Source organism: Acanthaster planci, linkage group LG12 (assembly GCF_054643075.1).
Source record: "Acanthaster planci isolate LZ-2023a linkage group LG12, COTS_SCS, whole genome shotgun sequence".
Lineage (NCBI taxonomy): Eukaryota > Metazoa > Echinodermata > Asteroidea > Valvatida > Acanthasteridae > Acanthaster > Acanthaster planci.
This window is the reverse complement of record NC_141788.1, coordinates 2,179,586-2,206,985: the sequence shown is the minus strand read 5'-3', so window position 1 is coordinate 2,206,985 and position 27,400 is coordinate 2,179,586. Positions and strand designations below refer to the sequence as shown.

The 27,400-nt window shown below is 40.5% G+C and overlaps 2 protein-coding genes across 7 annotated transcripts; one reads left to right on the top strand and one right to left on the bottom strand.

Annotated features, from left to right (window-relative positions):
- Positions 1-141: 141 nt before the first annotated feature.
- Positions 142-5,474, top strand: hyi (hydroxypyruvate isomerase (putative)). Of its 2 annotated transcripts, XM_022254088.2 has the most exons (8): positions 143-515; positions 765-876; positions 1,711-1,831; positions 1,974-2,052; positions 2,239-2,288; positions 2,801-2,870; positions 3,732-3,869; positions 4,150-5,474. In XM_022254088.2, the coding sequence occupies exons 1-8, from the start codon at positions 248-250 to the stop codon at positions 4,191-4,193; spliced, it is 882 nt and encodes a 293-aa protein (XP_022109780.2). In that variant the 5' UTR covers positions 143-247; the 3' UTR covers positions 4,194-5,474. The 2 variants fall into 2 exon arrangements, with proteins under 2 accessions (XP_086999966.1, XP_022109780.2); XM_087143840.1 differs by lacking the exon at positions 3,732-3,869 and having other exon boundaries at positions 142-515.
- LOC110989563 (DNA-binding protein RFX2-like) lies at positions 5,357-27,186 on the bottom strand. Of its 5 annotated transcripts, none has more exons than XM_022254052.2 (14): positions 26,871-27,186; positions 20,520-20,685; positions 19,936-20,098; positions 17,342-17,630; positions 16,478-16,659; positions 15,994-16,113; positions 15,542-15,788; positions 14,947-15,041; positions 14,419-14,570; positions 13,696-13,793; positions 12,775-12,924; positions 12,014-12,222; positions 11,453-11,601; positions 5,357-10,916 (listed from the first exon to the last, which is right to left on the bottom strand). In XM_022254052.2, the coding sequence occupies exons 2-14, from the start codon at positions 20,644-20,646 to the stop codon at positions 10,765-10,767; spliced, it is 2,133 nt and encodes a 710-aa protein (XP_022109744.2). In that variant the 5' UTR covers positions 20,647-20,685; positions 26,871-27,186; the 3' UTR covers positions 5,357-10,764. The 5 variants fall into 5 exon arrangements, with proteins under 5 accessions (XP_022109744.2, XP_022109747.2, XP_022109748.2 ...); XM_022254055.2 differs by having other exon boundaries at positions 17,342-17,612; XM_022254056.2 differs by having other exon boundaries at positions 19,987-20,098; positions 26,871-27,185.
- Between the last annotated feature and the right edge of the window lie 214 nt (positions 27,187-27,400).

The following is a 27,400-nucleotide window of genomic DNA, read 5'->3' as shown; positions in this document are numbered from 1 at the left end:
GTTGAATAATTTCCAACAGCAAACCTGTCATTAAATAAAAAAATACTCATTTCACTTCCTATTCTGTCTAAAATACGTTTAAAAAAACAATTCTTGGAATTAATTTTATAAAAGAATAATAATTCACTAGGTTGAAATCAGTTCAAAGGTCAAATAGTCAGCTGTACGTGGTGTTTACGGAAGTTGTCGGAGGAGCTCCTGAGTGTGCTAGACCTACCTCAAAAAATTCGAAGTTGATTTCCATCAAATGTTTCTTTTCTTGTCAAACATTCATTTGTCTCTTGTGAAAAGATTTATATCAGTTTCTCGCCGTTCAAAAATGCCGCTGAAGTTTGCCGCCAACCTGTCTATGCTCTTCAAAGAGATTCCGGACTTAGCCGAAAGATATTCTGCAGCCAAGAGAGCAGGTTTCCAGGCTGTTGAAGTTAGCTTTCCTTATGACTCACCGGTGGAGAAGTTGGTTGAGGTTAAAGAGAGGGAAGGACTGGAACAGGTTTTAATCAACTCCTTTCCAGGTGAAATTGCCACATGTTAATTGGAAGTTGTTGTAGAATGCACCCTGTTACATCATGTCTGTGACCATGGTAACGGGATTGTGAATTTGGGGACCCCGTTCCTATAACAGAAGGGACACGTACATTTTGGATTCCCCTAGGTAGACTGTGACATCATGCTCAAAAGCTATAGGGTTGGATGTTGTGAAAAGAGGGCAGTGTTTACTCACAAATCGTGCTACCTTTGCTTTCCTTTCTTTTTTAATGCAGGTGATATGAAAGCTGGAGATCTTGGACTTGCAGCTGTACCTGGCAGAGAAAAGGAGTTTCAGGATTCTCTTGAATTGTCAATCAAATACTGTACAGTGCTTCATTGCAAAAGGTTCAAATTCTGGTTATTATTCACTCTGAAACGTGGTTCAGTGTTGCTCATACAATAAAGTGTGAAGTGTGTTTTGGTTCAGTTTCTATGGAAGAAATGTCACCAAGGATAGTAACAGTAGTTGACTGGCATATGATTTGAATCTATGGCCTCTGACCTCTGCAAAACCAAAGTGGTACTCCACCAAGTGAATTTAGTCAGAACTATGTTGGCGGTCTCTCCATATTTGTCAATATCTTCATCTTTTTGTATCCTGACTTTGGGGCATGACCCCTGGCTAGATGATGGTCCAGGTTTAGTGACTTCTGACTAGTGCCCCTGGCCTGGGCAAAGATATTGATAATTGGGAGGGCCCACTCATTCAGGGTTTTACCACTTTAGTTGGTAGACAAAGTGGTAGAGCGCTGCTAGTCATTTTCCCTAGGTGGATTGTTTGATGATCTTTAACAAATATTTGATCCCCCTTGTGGACATGATTAGGCTTATGTTTATAATTTGTGTCCTTCCTTAATCTCCACACATTGTGTCTCCAGCGATGACACATTCAATAATGACCTTGTCAAAATTGCTACCCGATTAGAAGGGCCATCCCAATTCTTTATATTGTCACCCAAATTTTCAAATCTTTCATCTTTCTGTTTGATGCTAGCTTAAGGCCGGAAATTCCACGATCGGTAATGGCTGAATTTTATAATTAACTTGTGATGGTTCAGATGAGTGATAATTAACTGAGTTGGCTCCCAAGTGCACATCATTCCATGACAAGGCCACGATAGTCTGCCCATTGCTTTAAATACAATAGTTGTAATTTAAGCCACCAATCAATTTCTACAGGATGCACGTGATGGCGGGCGTGACACCAGACTGCACAGAGGACGACAGGCCAGCCGTGCATAGAAAAATGAAGGAAACATTTATATCGAATCTCAAATATGCAGCAGACAGGCTTAGCCAGGTAGAGAAAAACCAACTGCAGAATTTCTCTAAAATTCAAAAAATAGCTGTGTAGTGTCTGAAAGTATCGTTGAAATGACACTTTTTAACTTTGCAGAAGTGATTGACAAAGAATTTCTTATGAACATTTTTTTCCTACTTAGGAAGGAATCTTGACCCTCATTGAGCCAATCAACACAGTTGTTTCCAAACCTGGCTATTTCCTCAGCAGGCAAGACCAAGGTATGCTGACTGTGTATTTTTTTCATTGGCACTCCGCAAACTTTCTGGCCAATTCACTGTTTGTTATGCTTCACTTAAGCTCATTCATATTTCATCTTCTTTCATGGTACTTCCCTCATTCCATTACTTTTGCTTATATTGTAAGCATTGTGTGCAGAAACATTTTGGGTTAATTCTCTCTGTCAGGAGTTGATATCATCAAGAAGGTTGGCCATCCAAATTTGAAGTTGCAAATGGTGAGTTCTTGTGCCGAAATAGGTTGCTTCTTATTTCTCAAATAACTTGAAAAGTATGGTGTATGGTTATTGACTGCTATCTGTTTACTGGTCTAGTTCCTTGCGCAGGGTCAGCAGACATTGCTGTCTAAAACTCTCGCCTCTGTGCTCTACTTTGTGGGTGAATTACATGTACACCCCAAAGTCAAATGGTGGGCCTTAATACATAATTCACCAAAAGGTGCCTTCTGTGTTTTCGCAGTGGCATTTAAGTCTCCATTTCATTTCTTAGCCTCTGCTGATGAAAGGAATTGAATGACACTGATGCATTGCATTCCGAGTTTTGCTTATGCTCTGTTTTACATATTAGCATGTTATTTCACAACTTAGTGCACACGGTAGCCAAACTAGAGTTGTGAAATAGGTTGAAAGTGCATTACAAAATGTACTTCTAGCACACAGCCCTTGCACTCCACTTTTTTTTTTTGTGCTTATTTAAGTCTTTTTTCGTAACTCTTGTGGATACTTTCCAGGACTTGTTCCATGTACAGATGATGCAAGGCAACATCACCAATACAATCAAAGAGTTCCTTCCCTACATTGGTAAGACTTGATAAATTAGAGAAAAAAAAACGAAAACAAAGTGTAAGACTTTAATTGGAGGGCCGCACCAGGGGAGAAGGGCAGTTATCTGCCAGTGAAAGTGCATTTCCAAAACTCTACATTAACCTTATCTCCCTAGATATTTTTGTTTGGAACAGACCTGGATTCTACAAAATCCCAAAACTGTGCAGGATGGAACCCAGTGAATGCATGGGGATTTTACAGGTAGCAACAAGTCTTTTGCAGAGTAATAGAGGCTGGAAGCTTACTTCAGCATTCCTGTAAAAACTTTTACCCTTTGAATGCATTTTTTCAGGATTCAAGATCTTTTAGTTTTAAGATCTCAATATTGATCAAGAGTACATGTACCTGACCATCTTCCTATTATATTGAAAAGATAGTACCTCAAAAAAATTAAGTTTTAAAGAGACATGCAGTAAGCTTTGGTACCTAAGGGTACTTCTGCAGAGGTACTGAAAAGGGACAGGCTGAAGTAAAAGTTATTGTAATGCGTGTGAAGAGTTTGAACAAAACGCTCGTCAGGGACAAGTGACAGAGTCAGTCCTTATATAATGACAGAAATGATGATCCTATGTCTGACAGCTTCTCTTTGAAGACTGGTTTTGAATGGTCAGTGACTCTCTAAGTACTTGAGGGTCACTGCGTGAATGGCTAGGCATATATTATAAAGGGTGGTCATTGTTTCCTTGGCAACGGATACCAAAAGATAAAAAACCTTTTCCAGCCAAAGCCAGGCTTTGACTTTGACTGACATGAAATGAATGTCAGGCAGTCAAATTGGATCACTTGTCCTTGAACCAAGACTAGCCTCGGTTCTGATTTGTGTTTCTGTATCCCAAGGCCACGTGCAAATAGCTCAGGCACCCCACCGGAATGAGCCCAGCGCAGAAGGGGAGGTGAATTATGACTTCATTTTTGCCTTCCTGGAGAGCCTGGGATATGATGGATGGATTGGTGCAGAGTATAATGCGGCTGATGGTAGGCATCTGCTGAATGCACCTTGGTTTTCTTGATAAAGTATTATTTTATTTTATCATATTCATGTTAGTAAGGAAGTTGAGAGGTAACCCTTTGAATTTCATATCCTTTTGTACTGGAATAGGTCTACTAGTTAAGATATGTATTTGATTCTTACAAAATCCAATTTTGCTTGAGGGTGTTATAATGGACCCACTTTTTTGGGGGGGGGCAAGGTTTGTTAAACTGAGGGACACTCAAAATTTTAACAAGTTGAATTTTACCGTGATTTTTTTTACAGGAAAAACCCAGAATTCACTACAGTGGCTACAGAAGTACAGATAATGGAAAATTAACATGCTCTTGATGCTTGCTGCACGTGACGTCACCTGTCTAGCATGAATTCACACGGAAACAACAACGCTATGCAGTGTTTTCACGGTATTTAGTTCAGTCCAGAAAACAAATGGGTAAGAATGGATTATTGAGTGGATCTGGACCCAAGAATCTCATGGAGCTGCACTGGGAAGGAAATAATGCTCAAACAATTTGAGTACATGTACTCGGCAAAAACTAGTCAAGAACCAGCAACCAGAAATACACTTTGCAGTACAATTTTGCCGGTGCCCCCTTTTAGGTTGTGCAAGTACTTGGCAAATCTGGGAACCCATGTAGCTGTCACAGGTGTGCATTGCATGGAATCGATTGCTTGCTGGGGAATTCCAAATGTGACAGAGCCCTGCAAAATGATTCTTAAGGCCACATTCTTTGGTAATTGTGTCAATAGTTGGCATGAGATGAGCCAATTGAACTTGATTTTTATGCATCACCCATTTTATCATCCTGATAAAAAAAAAACATATCAATGGTGAGAATGTTCAGAGTTTGTCACTGAATCCTATGATGCAAGATTTTCTTGATAATGGCCTTTGGTTTCATTTTGTTAAGTTGGTCACAAATAATCTTTTCTTACTACTTTTTATTCCATAATGCCATGAAAGTAATCACAGGATCACAGATATTTTTCATTTTTCAATGAAAGCTGCTCTGCCACATTTTATTTCTTTCCCAACAACTGATTCCCCAATATTCTGTTAACACTTGAATATTGTGTACAAACATTCACACTTGACAAACAAGGCTATGTTAAATTCATTGAGCATGTTCTTTTGATTTTATAGAAAATCATTAAATAAAAAGTTCATCTCCTAACATACAATATAGAGGCACTGATAATGTAAAAGAAACCTTTACATTACGAATATGAAGATTTCGGACATTTTGACCCACAGAGTGGTTTCAATCATTTTACGGTTCGTATCATAAAACACTAAATTCCCTAGAATCTTCAAAAGCCATTAGAAGGGGAAACGGGGGCTACTTCTCCCCAAACACCCTTGAGTTTTGTTGAGGATCATTTGGATCCCATAATTTGGTTGTGCTGTTCACAAATCCAAGTAGAATTTCAGCTTGGAAAAACCCTTCACAAAACACTGATTTTTTTGGGGGGGTGGGGAGGAGAACGAGGAACCGTGGAACTTGCATGAAAAGTGGTGTGGGCAGAATGAACAGCTCAAGGTATGAGTTGATGGTACAATAAATGGAACTTCTTTTTTTCAAGATGTATTTTTTGCGTTGGGGAGATGTTAATTATATATAACGGTTTGCCCGTACCCAACGTATATTAATAAGCACTGTATGCTATAAGCTTGTGAGGTTTTTTCACAAGCTCTCGGACAAGCACTGAGCATACAGTGCTTATTAATATACGTTGGGTACGGGCAAACCGTTATATATAAATGGCACTTCTGTTATTCTGTGACAAATTATTACCAAAGCAAAGTCAACAATAGTCAGCATTTTCAGAATTACACTGGGCGAGTGCCCACCTGTGATGTATTGTATTTGGGAGGTTGTTTGAAGTTCGGTGATTTCTTGTTCAGATGCTATCATGCACAGAATTCCACATCAATTCCCATGCAGTAAATTGCCCTGGATTTGTCCCAGCACATGAATCACAGAGACATGTCAGGTTGTTTTCGCAGCATTTCTAAATGGGATTTGTCACACTTCAATCATTTAACAACCCATGGATAGTAATGCATGTAGTTCATTTCTAACTTGTCCCAGGAGTGGTATTATTTTGGGCCGAAAATACTGCCTTTCTAAGAACAGCAAGGTCCCACATCCAGGGTCCTTTACCAAAATGGACTGGACATCGGTCATCATGGTCTCACTGCATCATCATGGTCTCATGTTCTGAGACCATGTCAAGCAGCCATACTTGCTGCAGCACTCAACCACGCCATATGGATGCCTGAGGGTTCCATACACTCAACCTTCACTGGCAACATGTACATTGTGTGCAATTGATGCCTACATGTTCATGTAGGCATCATCACCATGGCAATGATTCAAGTGTAAGATTGTAGATGTTCGCACACACTACTGCATACAGAGCTAAAAGGACATCCTGTAAAATTGGCACACCAAATCCCTGTATGTTTGTCATCTCATGTAACGCAAATAAACACAGCAGTGTCCATGAGGGTACTGCACACTAGGACTGGCCATACATCTAGATAAACTATGCTGGTAAATGCCCATGTCTTGGCTAAATTAACGAATGAACCATTTCTACCAATTCTGATTCAAAGGAACTTGTGGGACACATTTTCTCGTCTACATGTAATGTTTTTGTAAAATGTAATCAAAGTCGCTTTTGCAGAAATTCCAAAACTTGACACTTCTTAGTTGAATCTGTTGAATCTTTTTCTATTTTCTCTGTGCGATAACAATTCACATTATTTTAAATTTCACTTTTTTGCAAATATTTAGGGTAAACTGTAGCGTCGTTTACAATGCACAAATTACTGTAAATATAACTCATTTGATCACGTCTTTTTAGATTGTCCTTTAAAGAAACTCAAACTATAAATCCATGGGATGACCTTGGGATAGCTTGTATATTTAAAACAGAAAGTTCATACAATAAAACAGGGCTCACTGCAAGTTTATACAATAAATTTGGAAAGAAATATCAATAATCACTCAATCTGATAAATGTTGAAATATGTAAACAAACCTCTGTACATTATCTATAGTTTCTAATTCCAATATATGGATAAACACTTCTCAAACACTTTTGCAACGAAAATATTAACATTTTCTTTTAAAAACCCCAAAGAGAATTATTTACGAGTGTCGTTTGGAAAACATTTATAAACCTAGCAAGAGAATGTATTACAAAACAAATTATATAATCAACAGCAAACCATTTTTTTCAGTCACAAAGCAAAACATTTACAGAACAAAACTGCCAAAGAAATGGTATAAAAATCACACACAGGTTTAAATGCAGTTCTTTTGACAGACTTCGGCTACATGAACTACCTATATGTATCATATCTGGTTGACCTAAGAGAAAAAAAATGGAAAACTTATGTTTAATCACAAGTCAGAAAGCCACTGGCTTTCACTGAAATATCAGTTCATGAACCTTGACCTAACACTGATCAAGTAGACAGTCGTTGGATACAGAGATACTGCATGCACTTCACAAGGCAAAGTTGAAGTTAAACCCACGTATTAGAGACACAAAAAGGATTAAGGCTTGTATTTTTTTCATCTGTAAACCCCTTCGCGCCGGGACGCAAGACACGCCGTAAAAATCGAGATCCTGAGCCCACTTTTCAGCTATTATTCTCGGCCCACGCTTGAGCGAACACGGTGAAAGAAGGCAGACCCTGGCTCTTGTATATATGGTAATTGGCCTTTGTGTGTAGCCCAGAAATGAAAAGACCAAATTTCTATCATAATCACCAGCTTCACAATAGTCCCCACTTTGAAAAGAGGCAACGGGAATGTGGAGGCGCATGCAACCGAACAATTCGCCTTTTCACCGTGTAATTCAAAGCGTGCAGAGCACGCAGGGCCACAAACCGAGAATTTGCGGGTCGGCAGGTGGCCTTCGTGGCCAAGCGAGGCTGGAATTCTTGGAGTCGGCTTTCGGGAAGAAATTCCCGTCGTCAAGGGGTTAAAATAAAAGCTCAATGTCAACCAAAGAGTAAGACATCTGGGCTTGCGACTACAGAGGTTTTTCACGTGACCGAACATAACAGGCAAAGGCATTTTGGGAAGCGTACCACGTCTGTGGAAGTGCTTGCATTTATGAATCCGTGTATTTCTATTGGCAATTTCATGTACCCCAATAATGTGGAGAGACTTCCAAGGCGTTTCCCCACACATCGGTGTTGAACGCTGACAGTTAAAAATCAGGCGACTGAAAATCCTCGATAAGTTGGGAGCAATTTGGGAGACATCTTGTAAATTCTGCAGAAATTCAGGTTAGCTGGATGTAATTCAAATTTTCTACATGGGTGTTTTATTTTTTTGGTGGGGTTTTTTGTTCCTGTTTTGCAGTACACACACATAATTTATCTATATAGGGAGATATGTATTTACAATAACACGCAAGAATATTCTACACGTTTAAACCTTGCTTACTATTAATTCTTATTTACAAATGTATAAACTTTGGCCATTTCATCCTTCCATACAAAAGTAGTAAACAAGTGAAATGCCACTTTGAAATAAAATTACACTTGTTTGTGCCTATCTACCAAAATTATTTGTGTTTACCACTTTCAATGACAGTGCTTCGGTAATCTAAGGTTTTGACAGAGTTTAAAAGAAAATTTACACTGGAATGTGACAAAGACACCCAAAGGGCACTTGGTGTTTACATATCTCTCTTTTTAGACATGGTCAAATGTGAATCAATGGGTGGGCTCCATCGATAAAAAAAACCTACTCATTTTACATGACCAAGCCAACAGGGACGATGCATCAGATCTAGAATCGGGCCAAAGACATGGAGACTTCTCGAGCTTCTCTAAAAAACGTAAACCTTACAAACCTATCAATAGTAATTGAAATCAAAACATTCCGTCAAAATAATTTCAATGCTTCGCCAACAAATACTGATCCAATACTGAAGTGTTGTTTGATACCTGGCCATGTCTAACATGAACAGAAGACTGGCCGTGGCATGGGTGATTTTTAAAGTAGCTCATTTAAAGACCACCCTGCAAAGCCAATTGAAGTAAATCTAAGTAACACGTTCACAGTACACAGAGAACCTCAGAACACCATGCAATTTGGGATTTAATCTTCCCGAAGGCAAGCACACTTCAAAAGTCAAAATAACTGAATTTTTAGACAGATAAACAGTATTAACCACTTGGTGCCAGGGTTCCCGGTACCAATGGCCTTGGGTTTGTATGCATAGCTTGGGTGCCCAAAATCGGAAAAAGGAGCTGGCCTTGTAACAAAAGACCGAGCTGCTAGGAATTGCGAACATTTTTCCGCAAACAATGCTGGCATTAGTGGAGGTAATCTGTCATGGTTTTGAAACAGTACATGCTGCATTCAGTGCCCACTGATCATCAGCGGGGACAAAAGAACTCCAGCAATGAGCGACACAGTACCGCTGCAAGCTGATCTGGCCACATTTGAAAAGACACCACTGCCATTCAGCAACACACTGGTCCAATTTTGAAAACAAAGGAAATTATGCAACACTGTACAATGTGGGCTCTCTTTACTGGGCGGCAGGCCTGGCTGCAATACTTGGGTGTCAATGGAGGTTGCCTGTCAGATTAGAGTAGCCACCAGACAGTCATTCATGTGGGGTGTAAGCATCCCGTAAATGAAATTATAAATTTTAAGGAATTTTGAAAACGGAAAATCTTAAAAATCTCTCGCATCTATGCAAATTCCACCTGGCAGGAAGTGGTTAAATACATGAATCATATGCCAGGATGCTCAAAAAGCAGTACGTGTACAAAGGCCAACACAAGGGAAGAGTCGTGTCCCGGAAAACACATCGATTGCACTGTGAAGTACATTTCAGCACCGTTGGTTCAAAGGGCACAATCCCAGAACTGTTTTCTCTGTACACATTATTCCTCCCCCCCCAAAAAGAAAAAATCTGTAACAGATTTGTATTGTGGGTCATACACGGAGTCACAGTATTTCAATTTAGAATTGTGCTACATGTAAAAAGTTTTTCCCTACAAAGCTTTGGTTCTTTAACTGTAAGCGTGCGGGGCTTTTTGGACCATCCCACATCAGTTGCTATTTTCAAAGCTTTGCATGCATCTAAAGACACTCATCACGAGTGAGGCTTTAATTCAATCTGATGCTGGGTTTTTATTATAAAGGTCAATACGACCGTTTCACAATAGTGCACCATCAAGAATTTGCAATGCATTGGCCAATCATAGTGCGCGAAATTTGTCGACCCAATGCACGTTTAGAAAGGGTCGACAAATTTCCCGCGTTATGATTGGCCAACGTGTTGAAAACTCTTGGTGGCGCACTATTGTGAATCGTCCGTATTGCAGCTCAAGGCTTCATGTATGTAGAATTATTGAGCATGCCGCAGGAAAAAGTTGACTTTTTCGGATGACCTGTCACAGAAACACGGGCGATTCACAAAAAGCTACATCTAATTTTAATAAAAATAGTTTCAAAATGATTGTAGGATATTACTTAAAAACTCCTGAAGGCTTGGTGTGGAACAAAAAAAAATACAGAGTAACGATATCAGAGAAACTGTTAGGATTCACCCTCCCTACCCTGCTATCCAAGAGTCTACAGACCACTTCCTCACAGCACAGTCAAGTTAAGGACTTTGTAAGAATTTCACAACAACTTTACTATTACTTAACCTTTTTTAAGAGCAAGTCACCGAGATTGACCAGTGGGTTATCAGTCCTCAGTCAGACAAGCTTTTTAAATGGATATAACTGACATGGAAAAGGGAACATCTCTGAAACTTAAGAGGCAATGCACCCGGTGGCTAGCCTACTATTGAAGCCCTATACCTGTGTGGTGTCTGGGGACTTCGGTCTCACTTGCTGTTCACTTTGACGACCGAGTTCACGGCCGATGTGGTGGGGATGTTGACAATGATGGTGTTGGTGTTGCTGGTGGTATTGTTCACACTGTTGGAGGCCGGCAGTGAGTTGTTCATTGACAGTTCCGTCGAGGAGTCGACCTTGTCTGCGAGGAATATGCACAACCATTTGGAAATGCTCCGAGGCGAGTTCCAAGGGGAACATGTGTGGATAACTTGAGTTTAAGTATGACTGAATTCCATGTACAATAATGAAAATGCAAAGGATGACAGAAGTCAAGGCATATTTCTGCTGGCATTGTGGTCTAGACTATACCCAATGGATATTACAGGGTTCCCGCACCTAAAGAACAATTAAATTCCATGACTTTTCAATGACCAAATTATGAAAATCCACAACCAAATAATGCAATATCTTGGACTATTTGGCCTTTTAGGTTGCAAATACAATCACAGATTTTGTGTGCTAATTTCTGATAATAAAAATCACACAGTGTTTTATGACTTCCATGACTTCTCCAGGCCTGAAAAAGGAAAGAACAAATTTCCATGACTTTTCATGACTTTTCCAGGCTGCATGAACCCTGATATCATTTAAGCTCATGAGTTGTGGGTAGTGAATGTGGCTTCGATCAAAGTCCATTTCTTTTCCCAGGATGACTAAAAGAGACGCCAGACTTACCCATGACAGCGATGGGGGTTTCCCCTGTTGCAGCTGCTACTCTGTGCTCAATCAGGTAAAACATGAATTCGTCATAAAGCAAGCGTATTAAATGGAATGAGCCAAAGCTTGCGGCACTGCGAAGTGTAAGGTCGCGTATCACCATGGAGCTGCAAGAGAATACAAGAGCAACCAATATTTTCAAAACAGGATGACTATTTGAAACAGTCAAATAATATTTCCCCAAATACAGGCTTGGCTGACTATTTAGATCTGTCACCAACTGAGCATGAAACTCAAGTTACCAAAATGAGTAGCTAGCATATAATTTTCCCACTAAAAAGGCAGAAACATATTAAAGATGACTCAAATACAAGTGTAATGATCCTGTGGGTTGTCCTCAGGCATTGTAACATTTCTTTTTTGGGGGGGGGTGAGGAGCTAAACTGAATCCCATCACATACAACAAACAACACACGTTATCAAACACGTTATCTCTAAATCTGAGAGGAATAGTTTTGTATTTCAGACCGAGATAGACAACCAACGATTTGACCCAAAAAAGTTAAGGAAAAAGCTCACCTATAAAATGACCACTTGAGCAAGAACTGCCTGGCTGCCTTGGCAAAATTGGGGGAGTTCTCGTGGGGCTCCAGGACCTCAGTCACTACACCCTCTAGCCAGGCAGCCCACTGCTCAAGGGAGTTCTGCTCCTGGAGGGTGGACTTGAAGTCCTGCTCAAGACGCTGGACCATCTGGTCATCACACTGGCAGACCCATGATGCTTGCTCCTGGTCAAGGGAAGAGCAATGAGTGAACACTTTAATTATACAAACAATAATCCATAAGCAAGAAAAAACAACATGACTAGGGTACTTCATTTACATATATCTCACTTTTTTGAATTTCCAGAATCTTATTTTTCTGTCGAATAGATACTGGAGGAAGATTTTCTTGGGGTCCTAACTTCAAGCTCTCCCTTAAACAATAGGTTTTCAGGTCACTTCAGTGAACAGTCTGCAGCAGATTTTTTAACATCTTAAAACAAATAATTGAAATGGAAAAAACAAAGTTTCAGTTGCTGCATTAAATCCTGATTTCTAGTGCACAGCTCATCTTAACATCCTGTTGGCATGTAGTCAAGGTCTAAAGCTTACAGAAACAGCAAATTCATTTTCACACAAACGGCGTGAAACTAGTATATCATGTCATGGTAGGTTGGTAGCAAACCAACATTCTTTTTTTCTTTCCAAAGGCCTTCACTGTTTATAAAACCCAATGTGATATCCCCCTGTGACAGGATGATTCAGTATCAAATGAAAACAAGGGAGGCAAGCGCCCACCTGTACGTTGGCAAAATCTACTCTGTTCAGGTCACTCAGCATCTGGTTGATCTGAGATGTATTCTGTAGCACAGCTCGGGCAGCCTGCGCTAGGTGATTGAGCGACGTGTAACGGCGGAGGGTCTGTGCAAAGGCTGTGACTGCACCTACCTGAAATCAGGTAATTCATTTCACAGATCAAATCAAAATCCTACAATTAAATACCAATTTCCTTGTTCAATGTTGTATTACTTCAGTACACTAAGTACCAACAGTCAGATTTAAAAAGGCCTGTTTAATCCATTTAAAAGAAAGCAAAACAGTGAAAGAAACAGATTTTTAGCTGAGTTCATCGGAAGTCAAATCACAAATAAAACTAAAATAATATAAGTCTGGCCATAGTGGCCAGGATGGGATAGTGATAAAAAATGCCTTCTCCGAAGTTCTTCTGAACAGCACCATTACTTCACATTGGATGCCTTGCATGGCTGACACATGATGGGACTATTAAAAGTAAAACACTAACCCTCCTATGCTGAAGTCACTCTGGGTCATTTGGTAAACACCTCAAAGAAGCACAGCTGTGTTGTGCACTGCACCAACGGTCCCTCACAGGAATATCAGATTGCACTTTTGTGCTGCCCAACAACTGTGCTTCACTGTTTCATGTGCACCATTGTGCAGTAAACCAAATGCAGTGAAGAGGACTGCACAAAAGACCCTGGGTCATTTTGTGCTGGCAACCTACTGTGTACACACTGAACCTGTGCATGTTTGAGTTCCATATAGAAACTACATGCTCACTAGTGACTGTGGGCATTTGTGCACATTTGTGCTGTAAAACCAAAGGAGGGTTAACAGGTCACAAACATACTTGTCACTAAATTACTTGCATCTACAACGCATTCAACCTTTTTAATGACAAAGTGGAAGGGGTTTTACCTTAAGACTTATCATGTCTTGAGGGATGCCAGTCATACTGTTTTTTAACCAGGTCTCCAACGATTTTGCAAAGTTGCGAATGGCTTGAGTCAAGGCACCTGCAGAGGAGGATGGCATTCCAAATAATGTATATGATTAAATTTCAGCCCGTTTGTTGGGTCTATGAGGAGTTTCTATTAGACTGATGTTTCAAAAATTTTTTGTACGCAGATTATATTTAAAGGAGAAACAAACATAAAATGACTTGCACTCTCAGTACAGTTTGATTAAGCTGAAGGAAATCATTTTTAAGGTGGCATGCTGCAGACAGTAGTCAGAACATCAGAAGACCTTACACAAGACCAGACCCAAGACCAGACACAAGACCAGACACAAGACCAGACACAAGACCAGTCACAAGCAACAGGATGAACAACGACAAAGGAATGATTTGGTGGCAGTTCATTCTAATAGCTTGCAACTTGAATTCAGAAAGGGTGTCGTGTTTGTCTTGTGATAGATTTGTGTCACCTTGTGATGGTCTTAAGGTCTCAACTACAACTGCTCTCAACCCATATTTTCACCAAGCACAGCATCCTCTAGGTCAGAGATTGCTTCGACTTGCACCCATGACCCGCTCTAAAATCTGGTGAACAGATTACTCCGACTATAAAGAAGTGAGTCACCCATTCACACAGGGCAAAGTGAAAAAAAAAAAAAAAACTTCAGAAACTGTGAACCTACTTGGTATAGGCCGTAGCACGTCGGGTATAAGGACCTCCACCAGCCCTTGATACAGCACATGGTCGTAGTGTTTGACGTACTCCTGTACTGGACTGCTCTGGCACAACGAGATAAGCTTGGCTTTGGGAAGTCTCTTCTCTACATCTCCCTCACTGAGAACAAAAACGTTTCAGAATTAGCTTTCAAGGATGTGGAGTTGAATAACGTAATCCACCACTCAGTCTCACAACAATGATGTGAAATGTGGTCGAAAGTGGGTCTACTTGTGAGACAGCATTATTTAAACAAGCTTTTCTCCGTTTGCCATGTTCGAAGTCAAACTATACAATAGGATCGACGTAAAACATATGATCCAATGTCATCTACTTTTTCTGAATATTTTTAGGGTTCTCCTAAAGATCTTATAGAAACAGGAAAATTCTTATTAAGATACAACACTTTTGGGGGGGGGGAGCTAACAGAAAGTTACTTTTCAGGCCAGAATCTCATCCATCACAATAAAAAGGAAATGATCTATAAAAGACATACTTTTGCTGTGCATCGGCAGGAGGATTCCTCCAAAATGTCTGCCACAAAGCTTCAATAAGTGCAAACTGGAGATTGACAACCACATCCAGAATGGCCTGCAAGATGAAGAAATGAATGGATGAATGGCTGTGAACAACAGCAGTGAAGTTTATCCTCTTATAAATAAAAGGGCAATTATAGGAGATTCACCTGGTTTCACATTCCCCTTTATTGTGGCTGCACGCTTGTAACTGAACAAGTAAATGTTAATATTGGCACTGTAAAAATATTATTCATACAAAATAGGTACTTTGCATTCACTAACTTAAAGACTTCAAAACCTGCCCCCAAATTCTGAAATTCTTGATGGTCAGCTCCTCTCTCATTCAACGATCATGGAAATTTCTCCTTTGCCAGTGCCATTTATTGCTCTTCTATGACAAACATTGCTGTACTGTTACATGGCAGGCTTCCACAACTTGTTTCTCCACACTCAGATGTTTGTAATTGGGTTTAAGCAAACAATTTCACTGAGCAGGTGTGGTCCATCCATTCATCCCACTGCACCACGCCACCTTGAAGGGGAATCAATTCTGGTTTATGAAGCTTTGATTACCTCACAGTGCTCTCTGTAGAGGGCCTGGAAGGCCTTGACGTCATCTTGCGTCACTCCCTCTGGAAGCGGCGTGGTGCCAAACTTGAGCTCCCCGAAATCGGGCAAAGCCATGGAGGCGTCACCCAGGAACTGCTGGTGCTGCTGGGTCTGGGTCTGAACGGGGTCCTGGGCGCCCCCGCCGCTACCGCTGACTGCCCCTCCACCCTCGGTGCCATCCTGCTTGCTGCCTATGGGGGATGGCTTGAACCTGAAAGAAGAACAAGTTAAAAGAACTCATAGTGTTGAACAAGACATGAATAAATCTGTCGTCTGACGAGTAGACTGTTGATTGTGTGTCACAAATTATTCATCCTGACACTTGATGGCGTTACAAATTGGAAAGGGTGACCCTGACATGCTATCAGTCAACAGACAGAAGAATCAAAATGGAAAGGCAAGGGCGAGATAAATACCTTTTTGCTGAGTTGATGGGTTGCTGTCTCATGGCTGTGTGGCCACTCTCCTCTTGGTACTGATTAAGTGGTGACGAACTCTTGATACGTATGCCGTAATAATGATACTTGGAGTTTCCTCTGTTTATTGAAACAAGAGACGAGAAGTTGATAAGCCAAGGTAAACATTTAGAATTTGAAAAGCAAAGACCAAAACCGTCACTCGTCACTTGCAAAATATCTCTTCATTTGAAAACATTGGTGAATCGCACTAGAGAAATTCGTTTTGTATTATTTGCTGCATCGTCCTTTTATAATTCCAATCATGGGAATAAGTTTCCATTCGGTAAGTTTTGGTAAACATGATCACAAGGTTAAGCCTCAAATCACAAGTCTGTTTCACTTTGTGAACTGACGTGGTTTCTTGAAATCAGTATTTGGTTGAGTGAGCAAACCGTAAACCAAGGAGTTTGTGAAGGCCTGATATTTGATGCTTGGATCCTACCTGGTTCCCAATCTCCTTGTCCGAAGGCCGAGGAACACTGATCGTATAAGTTTGCCGAATGAAGCCGCGTTGACAGGGTCAATTTTGTGTTCCTGACAGTGCCTCATGTAGTGATTGAAGAGAGTGCTTCTCGGCAAACTGACACCTTCTGCGCATTCATAGTTATCCAACAGCCACTGGACCTACGAGTGAACATGTGTGTAAGCAAGTAAGACCTCCCTTGACAACCTTCTATCAAGGGTGGGAGTGGGATATGAAAAAAATCACAAATAATCCACCAGACAGGTAGTAATGATAATCAAGAATTACTTTGAAGAGTGGACTTTCAACTGCTAACATGGGCCTTTTTCTAATAATCGACTTGGGCTCCGTCTCAGGCTTCAACTGTTTTTTACTTCCTGACTTTGAGGTTGTAAGCGCAATAGTAAGTCTGATAGTGCCACAAAACATCAAGTAAGATGCAAAAGAGCCAAACATTAGAGTACTTCAATTTAAGTTAAATGCTTCAGGCCCACAATCGGGGATTTGATTTCCTACACGAAGCCTGAGACGGAAACGAAGTTGAGCATCGGAAAACGGCCAAGGCCCGAGTTCTCTCCCGAATGGCTAACATCTTGCATGTGATTAAATCTCTAAGAATCAGCAATTTCAGGAGAAAATCCTGAAATCCAGAAACACCCTGTGAAATCAGGTTGGTCCTTAAATAATTGAGGTTGGATTATTTATAAACATAACAAAGACGGTAAATTTCTATCAGAAGTGCAACCAATCCGTAGTCTGTTCAACAAGTCCTAGGTGATCGATTTGAAATTGCAATTTTTTAAAATTCTTCTAAACAACTCATGAAATGACAAGTGTCCTTACCGTGGCAGGTGATGCTCTGGTGGTGTGTGTGAGAGGGTGTCCATTACCATCCATGGTGTGACCCTGTAACAGGTACGTGCCTCCCTGTTGGGTGATGAGCTGAGGCCCACCCAGCAGGTTCCCTCCGATGATTGTGGTGCCGCCCACCGACATGTTGGAACCACCCAGCGTCTGGATGCTCCCCAGGGCACTGGAGGTGAGCGCCTGGCCCGAGGAGTAGTAGGTGGCCCCGCCAGCTGGGGTGGCCTGCGTGTACATCGTCGTGGCTTCACTGTAAGGATAGTTTGCCCTACGGTCAGCGAGATTGTTTCATTGCGAAACAGAGAGGAGGGGGAAGAGGACAAAAGAGACGTAGAAAAACACCAAACAAAAACAATCCCCAGGAAGGAGAGAGGACCAGAAGGAAACGGTCAGGGAGAGGGAGAAGGAGAAGTAGAAGTGGGGAGAGAACCATTGCATGGGGTTAGTATGGTTAGGCCACATTTCGGTGGGTGCCGTACATAAAGGGCATCAGGGAAGAGGGGGTTGCCAGGTAGTGTGTGTGGGGGGTGGAGGGCGAGGGGGGAATAACAGTCACATTTGGGACGGACACTGAGGTAGGTGCACAGGTGTTAGCTATATGTGCAGGACTGACATACACGTACCTGCCGTGCTACAAAGTGATCAAAATACAGTGCATGAACCTTGGCTGTGCACTTTCAGATATTGTGTAGGATGCTTTTCCTTTCAAAACCGCCATATTTTCATCAAGGCCACATTGGAAAGCATGGACCACACAATCAACAGGTTCATATCCATTAAAAGCATTTTTAAATGATTTCCAAATGAACAACTTTTTAATACAAAAGCTGCAAAGATAAATACCAAAAGTAAAGGAGTGACTTATTTTTCTGCCAATTTTTCAAACCTAACCTGAAGTTTAACTAATTACTGAAAGCCCCCAAGGCAAGTAATGATGCACATGTGTGCACAGTAGCACAGATGGGTTTAAATAACTGGACTTTGCGGACCTGGAACTATTTTGGATTTGTCTAACATTACATTGTATTTCAGGGCAAAGCTGTGTTGTCCACATGATACACTAGCTGATGTCCCACTGAGTTACAACAATCCCTCCACATGGAGAAATGGTACATCTCGAAAGAGCATAAACTCGTTAAAAACACGGGTAGATCATAAAAGTGACGGTAATCAAATCACGTGAGGTACCATTAGGCACGCAGTTAGTGTGAGCCAAAGCATATGAGCTCATTATCTGGAAAAGATGGGAGGATGACACATGAATATGGGAAGGCAAGAGGTACAGTGAAGCAAGATGTTCGCTTTGCGAAAAGGCTGGTCAAAATGGAACCAAAAGTGTGCAAAACTAATCTAGATGGCTTCAAAAAACCAAAGGTCAGCACCAACTGTACACACTATGGCTATTAACCACATGCCAGAACAAAATCTTTAAAACATGCTGTTTAATATCATACGTGTATAATGTTACAGTGTTGATATTACCAAAAAAAATTGGATTTCCTCTGAAGCCCCTTTTTCACACTATTACACAATCAGAATTCTTTCTTCTGCTTAACCACTCACATCATTCTCCATGTTTTTCCAGTGTTAAACTTGAAAACTATGTCATGCATGGGTAAGAACAGTGACTCCTTTTCAACTTTGAACTAGTTCAGGCAGTCACTATTGTAAAGCAAAAACGTTTGACTGTAAAACAATTCATGCACTGAAATGAAACATTAAATATGAAGTTCAAAATGAAGACACCGCAAGCTCATGTGAATGTAAGCACAGCAAGGCCCATTAACACAAAGAAAAAACACTGCATCATATACCGATAAATCTAAAATGCTGGTAAATGGTTGGTTTATCATTTATCAAATTAGATTTGATATATATTTTCTTAAATCTTTAAAAACCCCTTTCTAACTGATACATGCGTGTACATCACACTTGCAGCGGCCTGCATATACATGTACTCAAATGCAATGGAAACAGTCATCTGGTTCCCATTGCATCCCATCATGAATACGTTAAGCGATTAGGGGCACCAGGTAAGTTGGACATTATGATCACGATACATGTGGCATACACCTCTATGTACATGTACTCTGCCTGCGTAGAATGCACGTCTATGCAAACAACTCGGCATGGATCACATTGATCAAGTAGTTTATGAGGTAGTTTTGTGCTTTTCCTGTAAACAAAAGTACAATTCAGTCATTTCAGGTATAATTTTTACCAAAAATGTACCTTTCATGTTTAATTTTTTTTTTCCTGTTCATTTTGCAAAATTCTATCCGTCATTTCTTTTATTGTCCATTTTAGAATGTGCCCATCTACAAAACACACCGCCCGTCCAATAGCTGGGTGGACAGGTCGCTAAATGAGACCCTGATTCAGCATACATCAATGAGAACTGAACTTTACAAGTTGCTGCATGCAAGAACAAAGGTAACCATGGAAACCAAGCCAACCAAACCAGCATTGAAAGAAATGGGCAGGAGGGAGGGTAGAGTGGTGGGCAGGGAGGGGAAGGGTTTCAGTCAGGTGTTACTGGGCCAGCATGCAGGATGATTTGATAATGAGCTCACATAGCGCCGTTAGCATAGATGGAACTTGAGTGATCGCCCCCGTCTACGTACTGCACGTGTCCTTGGTAGATGCCCTGCTGAGACGCCTGGCTCACAGGGATGGTCTGCAAGGTTACAGTGGTGCCTGCTGATGGGACATCCTTCACTGGTTCAGTCACCGGGGCTGGGATTTGGTCAAAAAGAGCCAATAGCAATGAATTGTTAGACCAAAATCCTTTTCCAAATGCTTCTGTTTTGCTGTCAACAGCCAACAGGGAAAACACAGGAGAATGCTTCACAAGAGTCTTCATGCAAACATGAATAAAAATCCTATATCTCCGAAAAAGAGGTATGACAGGCAACAGCAGTAACCAAAAATCTAAACATCAAAAATGAACATGGAAAATAAAAGTTGACAACAGAAATTTTTCCATAGCAACTTCAGACAAAAAGTGGTATGAATGACAATAACTAACAACTACAAGATTTAACTTTCTGTGCATTTAACAGTTACACTACAGGAGAACAGAGATTCTAAAAACCTTCAAAGGGGAATTCAGCTTTGCTAAAATGAGAAATGTCCAAGTTGCTTTGGTTGAAGTTACCTGCAACTTGCACAAACTGTTGGGCTTGTATGGTCTGTGTGCTGGGCTGATGCTGTGCTTGGTGCGTTGTGATGATGGTGGGAGTAGAGATCTGTTGTTGCTGGGTAGTGGCACTGATTGCTTGCATCTTGAATGATGGAGACGCCTCTCAAAAATCAATCCTTGCCTGCCGGGCGGATAGAGGAAATCAACAACTGGAAATGAGGGTTGCCTTCTAGGATACAAAGTATTCCCATTTTATGTGCGTGACAAACTATACAAGTGCTTTGAGTGACCTACATTCAAGAATAATCTCTACAGAACTGAACTCAAGTTTCAAGTTATTCTTTTAGAATCCCGTCACAAGCTACTTTTCCCGAGCTGAACCACAAACCCCACCAACTTGTTCAAGTCTATCCAGCAGTCATGTTGATATGGTGTGCCTACACACACAATTTCTTTGACACTCTTTACCCATCTGGCCTGTAGGGGCCCAGCAAAAAGCGTCCGATTTGTGGGCCTCATTTTTTTCCCATCAATAATACACTGAAATCAATTTCTCCACATCACTCTTACATCAGTACATTAACCCTAACACTCCTCAATCCTTCACCTGTTGAAGGACTGAGGACTGTTAGGTTTAATGACAAAAACCAACCTAAAAACCTACTTTTTTATTAAAACAAAAACAAAAAATACCAACCACTAAGCCTAAATTAACAATACACCTCTCGTATTCGAAACTGACATAATTCTCAGACATGCAGGAAAGTAAAACTTCATCAAATCTTTGATTCATGTCAAAACATTGAAAACAGTACTGGAATATTAGATTTGCATTGCAGATGGTCATCTGAGGTAATCACTCAAGGCATCATTATACCTATCGATTATAGTAATCAGGTGGTAATAGTGAAACAATCTTGTTAACAGTCTAGTACAGTCTAGTACAGTCCCATAATTGGTACATTATGCCCATTCTTTGGAGGAAAAATTCCCCCACTCTGGTCAGTAGCGTCTATTTAAAGAAATGTGTAAACTATGATCCAGCATCGCAACATGTATTGGTAGAGATTTCAGATGGGAGTTACATCCCGTTTTCAGAATTTTTTTCTAATTTAATGTCCCATTTTTTCCTTATTTCCAAGAAAATGATGTAACAGTGGGTTTTTTTTTCAACTTGTACAATGGCAACGTGAACCAAGACTGAACATCCTTTGATGACCGAGGTTGAAAAGGCGGACTTTGATACTTGTAATTAGAACACATTCTTCACAAGGCTGCAATGAACTGGAGTGTCATGTAACACTCATCACTCGATGATATTAAAAGCTGCACTTTTGGATGTCAGCGTTATTACCCTGACTGGAAATACACCCCCAAATTACAGAGACACCGGCAAAAATTCCTCCATTTCCTTGACAGCGCTCGCTCAGTATGAGTTTTTGTTATGTCGCCAGATAAATGGCACGATACTTTTGCCAATTTTAATAAGCAAAATGGTAAAGCATACTTTATTTATTGCTGAGGTTGCCTAGAAACAAGGGAAATGGTCCATGTTTACTATGGCAACAGATTAGGGGGTGAAATGGAATGACAGCATACTGGACCAGCCCCGTTGCTAAGGGAAGAGGCGCTTGCAAGGAGCAATGCCTAAGTAATGGCAAAGACAAAGGCACCAGGGCTGAAGAAAGCTGTCTGGTCTGAATGGATGTATTTCACAAGCAAACACTGGAAACAAACACTTGTAAATCACACTGTACTGCAAAATTTCCATTTTAAATTTCTTTTTCCTGGCATTGTGTACTTTCCTCTTCTGTAGCTCTATGTGTACACTGGCCTGAGAAGGACACTGGACTTCCACGTTTGTACAAATGACATAAAAGGTGTACTTTTGAGATCTTGTCTGTGATCCTGTAAACGCAGAGTTTAGGATGTCAACCTCAGTTAAACCAGTTTGGCAGCTAACGACGGGGCCTATATTCAGCTGAAAAACGGTAACGGCAAGAAAAGGAACCTCTGCAGAAAACAAAAACCCACCTCTACAGACGACACTTACCACACGTACATAAGAGTGCACCATGTGCCCTGCTTATGCCACCAGTACGATACAAACTTTGTACAGACCAACAGACATCCAAGGATAAACTGAGGCAAATTGAACAATGGATCAGTTTCCTACATGTTACGATTTCCCACAATTTTCATGACTTCCATCAAGGTTGCACACGGCAGAACACAGTTTTCATTCTAAAACCACAGTACTGTACATGTAAAAACTAGAACAGAGCTTTGCAGATTTCAGAGCAGCAGGGAGCAATAGGTACCAGTAAGAAAGAAGATCGGCAGTGGAAGAGGAGGGATCTTCATTAACGAGGTCTTCCTATCAAAGTAAGTTGATTTAATTAACAGTGGGGTGTTGAGTGATGCAAGGGTAGGCCAGTCTCTGTTGATGACCACCTCAGGGTGGTTTGCTTTTATTTCTAAACATGTTTTTCAAGTACATGAATGCTTTACATATTAACATATTGATCATTTGACATCAAAGAATGAACAAAACACAGGAAGTTATCTTTTGTAATTTGCCAATACATGTATTTGGATCTACACAGCAAGATACAGCTTTGCAGGGCTCCTTAAATGGCACATAAAAATCGTGATATGTGAACGGGTTACTGACTGCACTGAATTATTACAGGCGCATGTACTAATAAATTTTTTAAAAGATTGTTAAGTACTTGCCTTACAGGTCTCTCATACATGCAGGTGCCATTCAGATTCTACCAATAAAATACTACGCACTGACAATCACCTATATGGTCAATGTGATATTATTTTGACATCTACGCTGTTTTAATTTTCATCTGAAAATCAGATTTTGAATTTTTACAGGTATAATAAAAGACCGCCTTAACCCTAACCCCCTAGGCTCCTGCACTAGAAAGCATACTGAACCTCACAAAACCCAACAGGTTCATGTACTTGTATATGCAGGTCACTGTACCAAACCTGATAAACTCCACCAGAATAAGCCCGTTGGAATTTGAGTGATATGGTATGGATGGGTCTGTGCAGTATAGGATGACTTGCGCTGAACAGTACCAAACCTGACAAAATCAAGCACAGTCCAACAATTGGTACAGCAAGCCAGACACTGCACACAATGATCCCTGTGCATCCCAACTCGCACAGAATCCAACACCATCTCCCTGGGCCTTTCATCCCGAGTCTCACAAAATTCAACAAGTTCCTCAGGTACAGTACCAAACCTGCTAAAACCTCACAAAACCTGCTGTTGGATTATGACAGGTTTTGGGCAGTTAGGGTTCAACAAACCATTTCAGTTTCATGTGCATGAACATATCAGTGAACAGGACTGGAATTAGACCCACATTAACCCTAACCCTCCTCAATCCTTCACCTGGAGGATTGAGGAGGGTTAGGGTTAAGAAAGTAAGCAAGGCACATACTCTTTACACATGTATGTAAGACTACTCTAGCCTTCTACAGCAGTATAGTTCAGACACTGAGATATTTAATACAAGGATACAATGTATGTACCAAAAAATATGTTTAAATGCTATACAGTATGCATTTCCTGACTACACACAGCGTTGGTCACAGTCAACAGAGTATTTTTCCTCTAACAGGAAATGTAAAAAAAAAATCAAACGTTAAAGGGAAATACTCAGGACATGACACAAGAATATATGCAAAAAGACTTCAATTTAGCCGTCTTTTGGTTAGCATGACAATCAGATAGAGTTTGAGCTGGTAACCTTTGTTTTTTTTGCAAGCTTTTTTTCACGCTTAAGAAAATTTTGTGCCTAAGCAGCTCTATGAAATTGGCCCATGGAATCTATGCAAGTGTTTTGGGGGACTTAAAAACCTGACCAGAAGAAATCTTCATCTGGGTTTAGGCTTACATTGACATTTAATCTCACACTCATGAGACAGAATTCTGACCTTTTTCAGTTTGGAGTCCTAGGTCACAAAAAGTAAAATAGCCTGCAATTTCACTTCAGATTCCATTTAAAACAATGGAGGATAACACTGTGGGTTCTGGGAAGGAAAAACAGGAAACTAGAGGGGCTCGAGGAACAATTTTGCAACTGCAGTTACATGTGGCAGTTCAACATTACATGCTTAAGCACAACGAGGTGTGGAATTTAGAAAATTGTGGTTCTGGTTCAAATTCTGAAAAAAAAAATTGAAATCACTGCACGACTGGATCACAGCAAAATGGACCAATCTACACGTACATGTACTTCGAGAATATGCCTATTGCCTTCTGGGCTGGAAAAGAGTTCCAAGAGCTGGTATTTACCTTCTTACAGTGGATTTTTCCCCAAGGGAAATAATTCAAAATTGGCCCTAGGGGTTGTAAATCCACTGTAAATCAATGAAGATGCACAACTATTTCACTCCGCTGGAGGGTTTTATTTAGGGGACATAAATTCAAATCTGTTTGTGATCCAAATCCCATATTGTGAAAATGAGGTCACTTCGGTGTAAGGCTATTATTTAGAACTAATTTTTGGATGCACAACTCACTTTTTTATAGGCCTAGTTTATATTTTCCTGTGCATTTTTCCCCTTCAAAAATGTTTTTTCTTAACAACTTTCTCACAAATGACCAGACAATGCCAAGGTGCCTTCACGCAAATGGTGGATTGACCTCAGTGAAATGTTTTGTGTGCCGATCATAAAAGCAGCAAGTGATGTGCAATGTGCGACCATAGCGTACTATAAATGCCGTGGCTTCCAACTTGTTATGAATGCTTTAATGCTGTGGCGCTTAATTTAATTTGAATATAGAGAAGTCAACTTTGGGCCCATAAAATATAGGCCCCCGCACAGGCCAAAAATATAAAGTCCCTGACTGATTTTGTTCCAGTAAATGGCCCAAGCATGCGATCAAAGATTTAGGCTTAGCAAGGGACAAAAATAAGGTCCCCCAATGCACGTGATCCCTTTGCATATTCTTCGGTCATGTCTTTACCTTATAGGACTAGGCTACAATGCTATACTAGTTATTACGTTACATGTTGGTGGCAGTGTAGCAAAAAAACAGTCAATTAGGGACCAGTTAATGGTCAGACATTCTTGCGCTCGGGATGACGTCACTGAGTCTTGATTCTCTCTCTGATTGGTCAATTGGTGGCAATTCCATAATTAACACTCAAAACTCAAAGGGGCAAATAGTGTTGGGAAAAATCTGAACAACTGACAAAACTCTTATTTAAAGCTTTACTTCAAATCGTCACCAACACCACGAAATAATACAAATCTATAGATGTGTGCGTGCTTCAATGCCATTTTATAGAAATGTGATATTTTCATTTTCACGAAGAGGCACAAATGTCTTGCGTCACGTGCTACGTGATTTGCCGTATTCAGAAATTGATGTTCTCCTTAATTTACACAGTTACGAGTTTTAAAACCTTTTTTTTCAGTTTAGTCACCCATTTACGTGTAAAATAAAATCATTCTAGACATTTAAAGCTTTTTTTTATGCTACATTGACAAAAAAACACATTTGTGCTTCTTTGTGAAAACAAGATTGTTTGATAATGCACGAGTGTACAATATGCGCGCGCACACATTTGTGTCACTTCGTGAAACCAAAACTGCTCTAATCACGGTTTTCACGAACTGGCACAAAAGTGAAGATGTGTCAGTTCGTGGCGTTGGTGATGAAATGTACCTGAAATTTCACTATTCATGCACTGGGAATCTTCAACACAGTACTACAAAGGATTAAGTAATTTTTATCACGTTGCAGCAAAAAAGGAGGAAAACATGTAAATCCCTGTACAAAGAGAATGAGGAGTTACCCCTTTGCTCAGACATGAGGACAATAAATAGAACAAACTCTGACATGTCTGACTGCGAAAATCCACGTGTCCTCTGTCTTTTTAAAATCAATTCATTAAACTAGCTTAACTCAATATGAATGATGTGCTCAACTAGGATAGGCTTCCAAGAATTATGTACTTCATCACGATAATTATAGCCGTACAAAATAATAAATCTAAATGAGAAAAAAACATGACGCTTCCGCTTTAACATGAGTCAAAATTCCGCATAAACCCGAACGGGCTGACGCCATTAAGTTAACGTACCAGTGCCACTGCTTCGCAGAACGACCCGAACAAACTACAGATTTGTACACGTTAGAAAACTCCCCGCGCAAAATCGCCATTTTGGAACGCCGCTTGAAAAAACCAAGGCCCGACGTCCCACAGTATTTGTACTTCAAGCCCGCAAAAATAAGCAAAAGAATCGACTCAAATTAATATCAGAATGTACAGTTTGTTCGTACACGCCACAGTCTACCCACACATCAACGAATCAAAAAGGAAAAATTACCTTGTAGTTGGCGGGTTACAGTCGCCAGGACTACGGTGGCTATGGCGTTTATTCTCAAGGCAACAGTTGCTAAACCTCGTCACCGCTCATCAACCGGCAAATCGTCCGCCAACAGCCGCTCCCTTCACCCACAATTACAATTATTTACGTCTCAGACCTACACTTTTTCACAATAATATTGGGTACCATGTTGAAGGCGATGACTTGAAAGAAAATTGAATGAAACTTCACGGAATAATTTCGAAATAATGTAAAGCTAATTTGGCAGATAGTGCGTTGCTATGTGGAAGGATATAGGCGTACTGCGGTGCTCAGAGAGAAAAGACGAGGCTTCTACATTGCCTGGCTGGATGGATTGTGTGTGCCATATATATACAAATACATGTACAGTGTACATGTGCCGCAGAACGTGCATTCGGTAGTGCATGTAGTTAATTATACATGCACACGTCCGTTCACGTATGGATTATCGATTTCCATTTTAATGGAATTTAACTGACCGGTTCAATGGATTGATTTTGAAGCCTGAT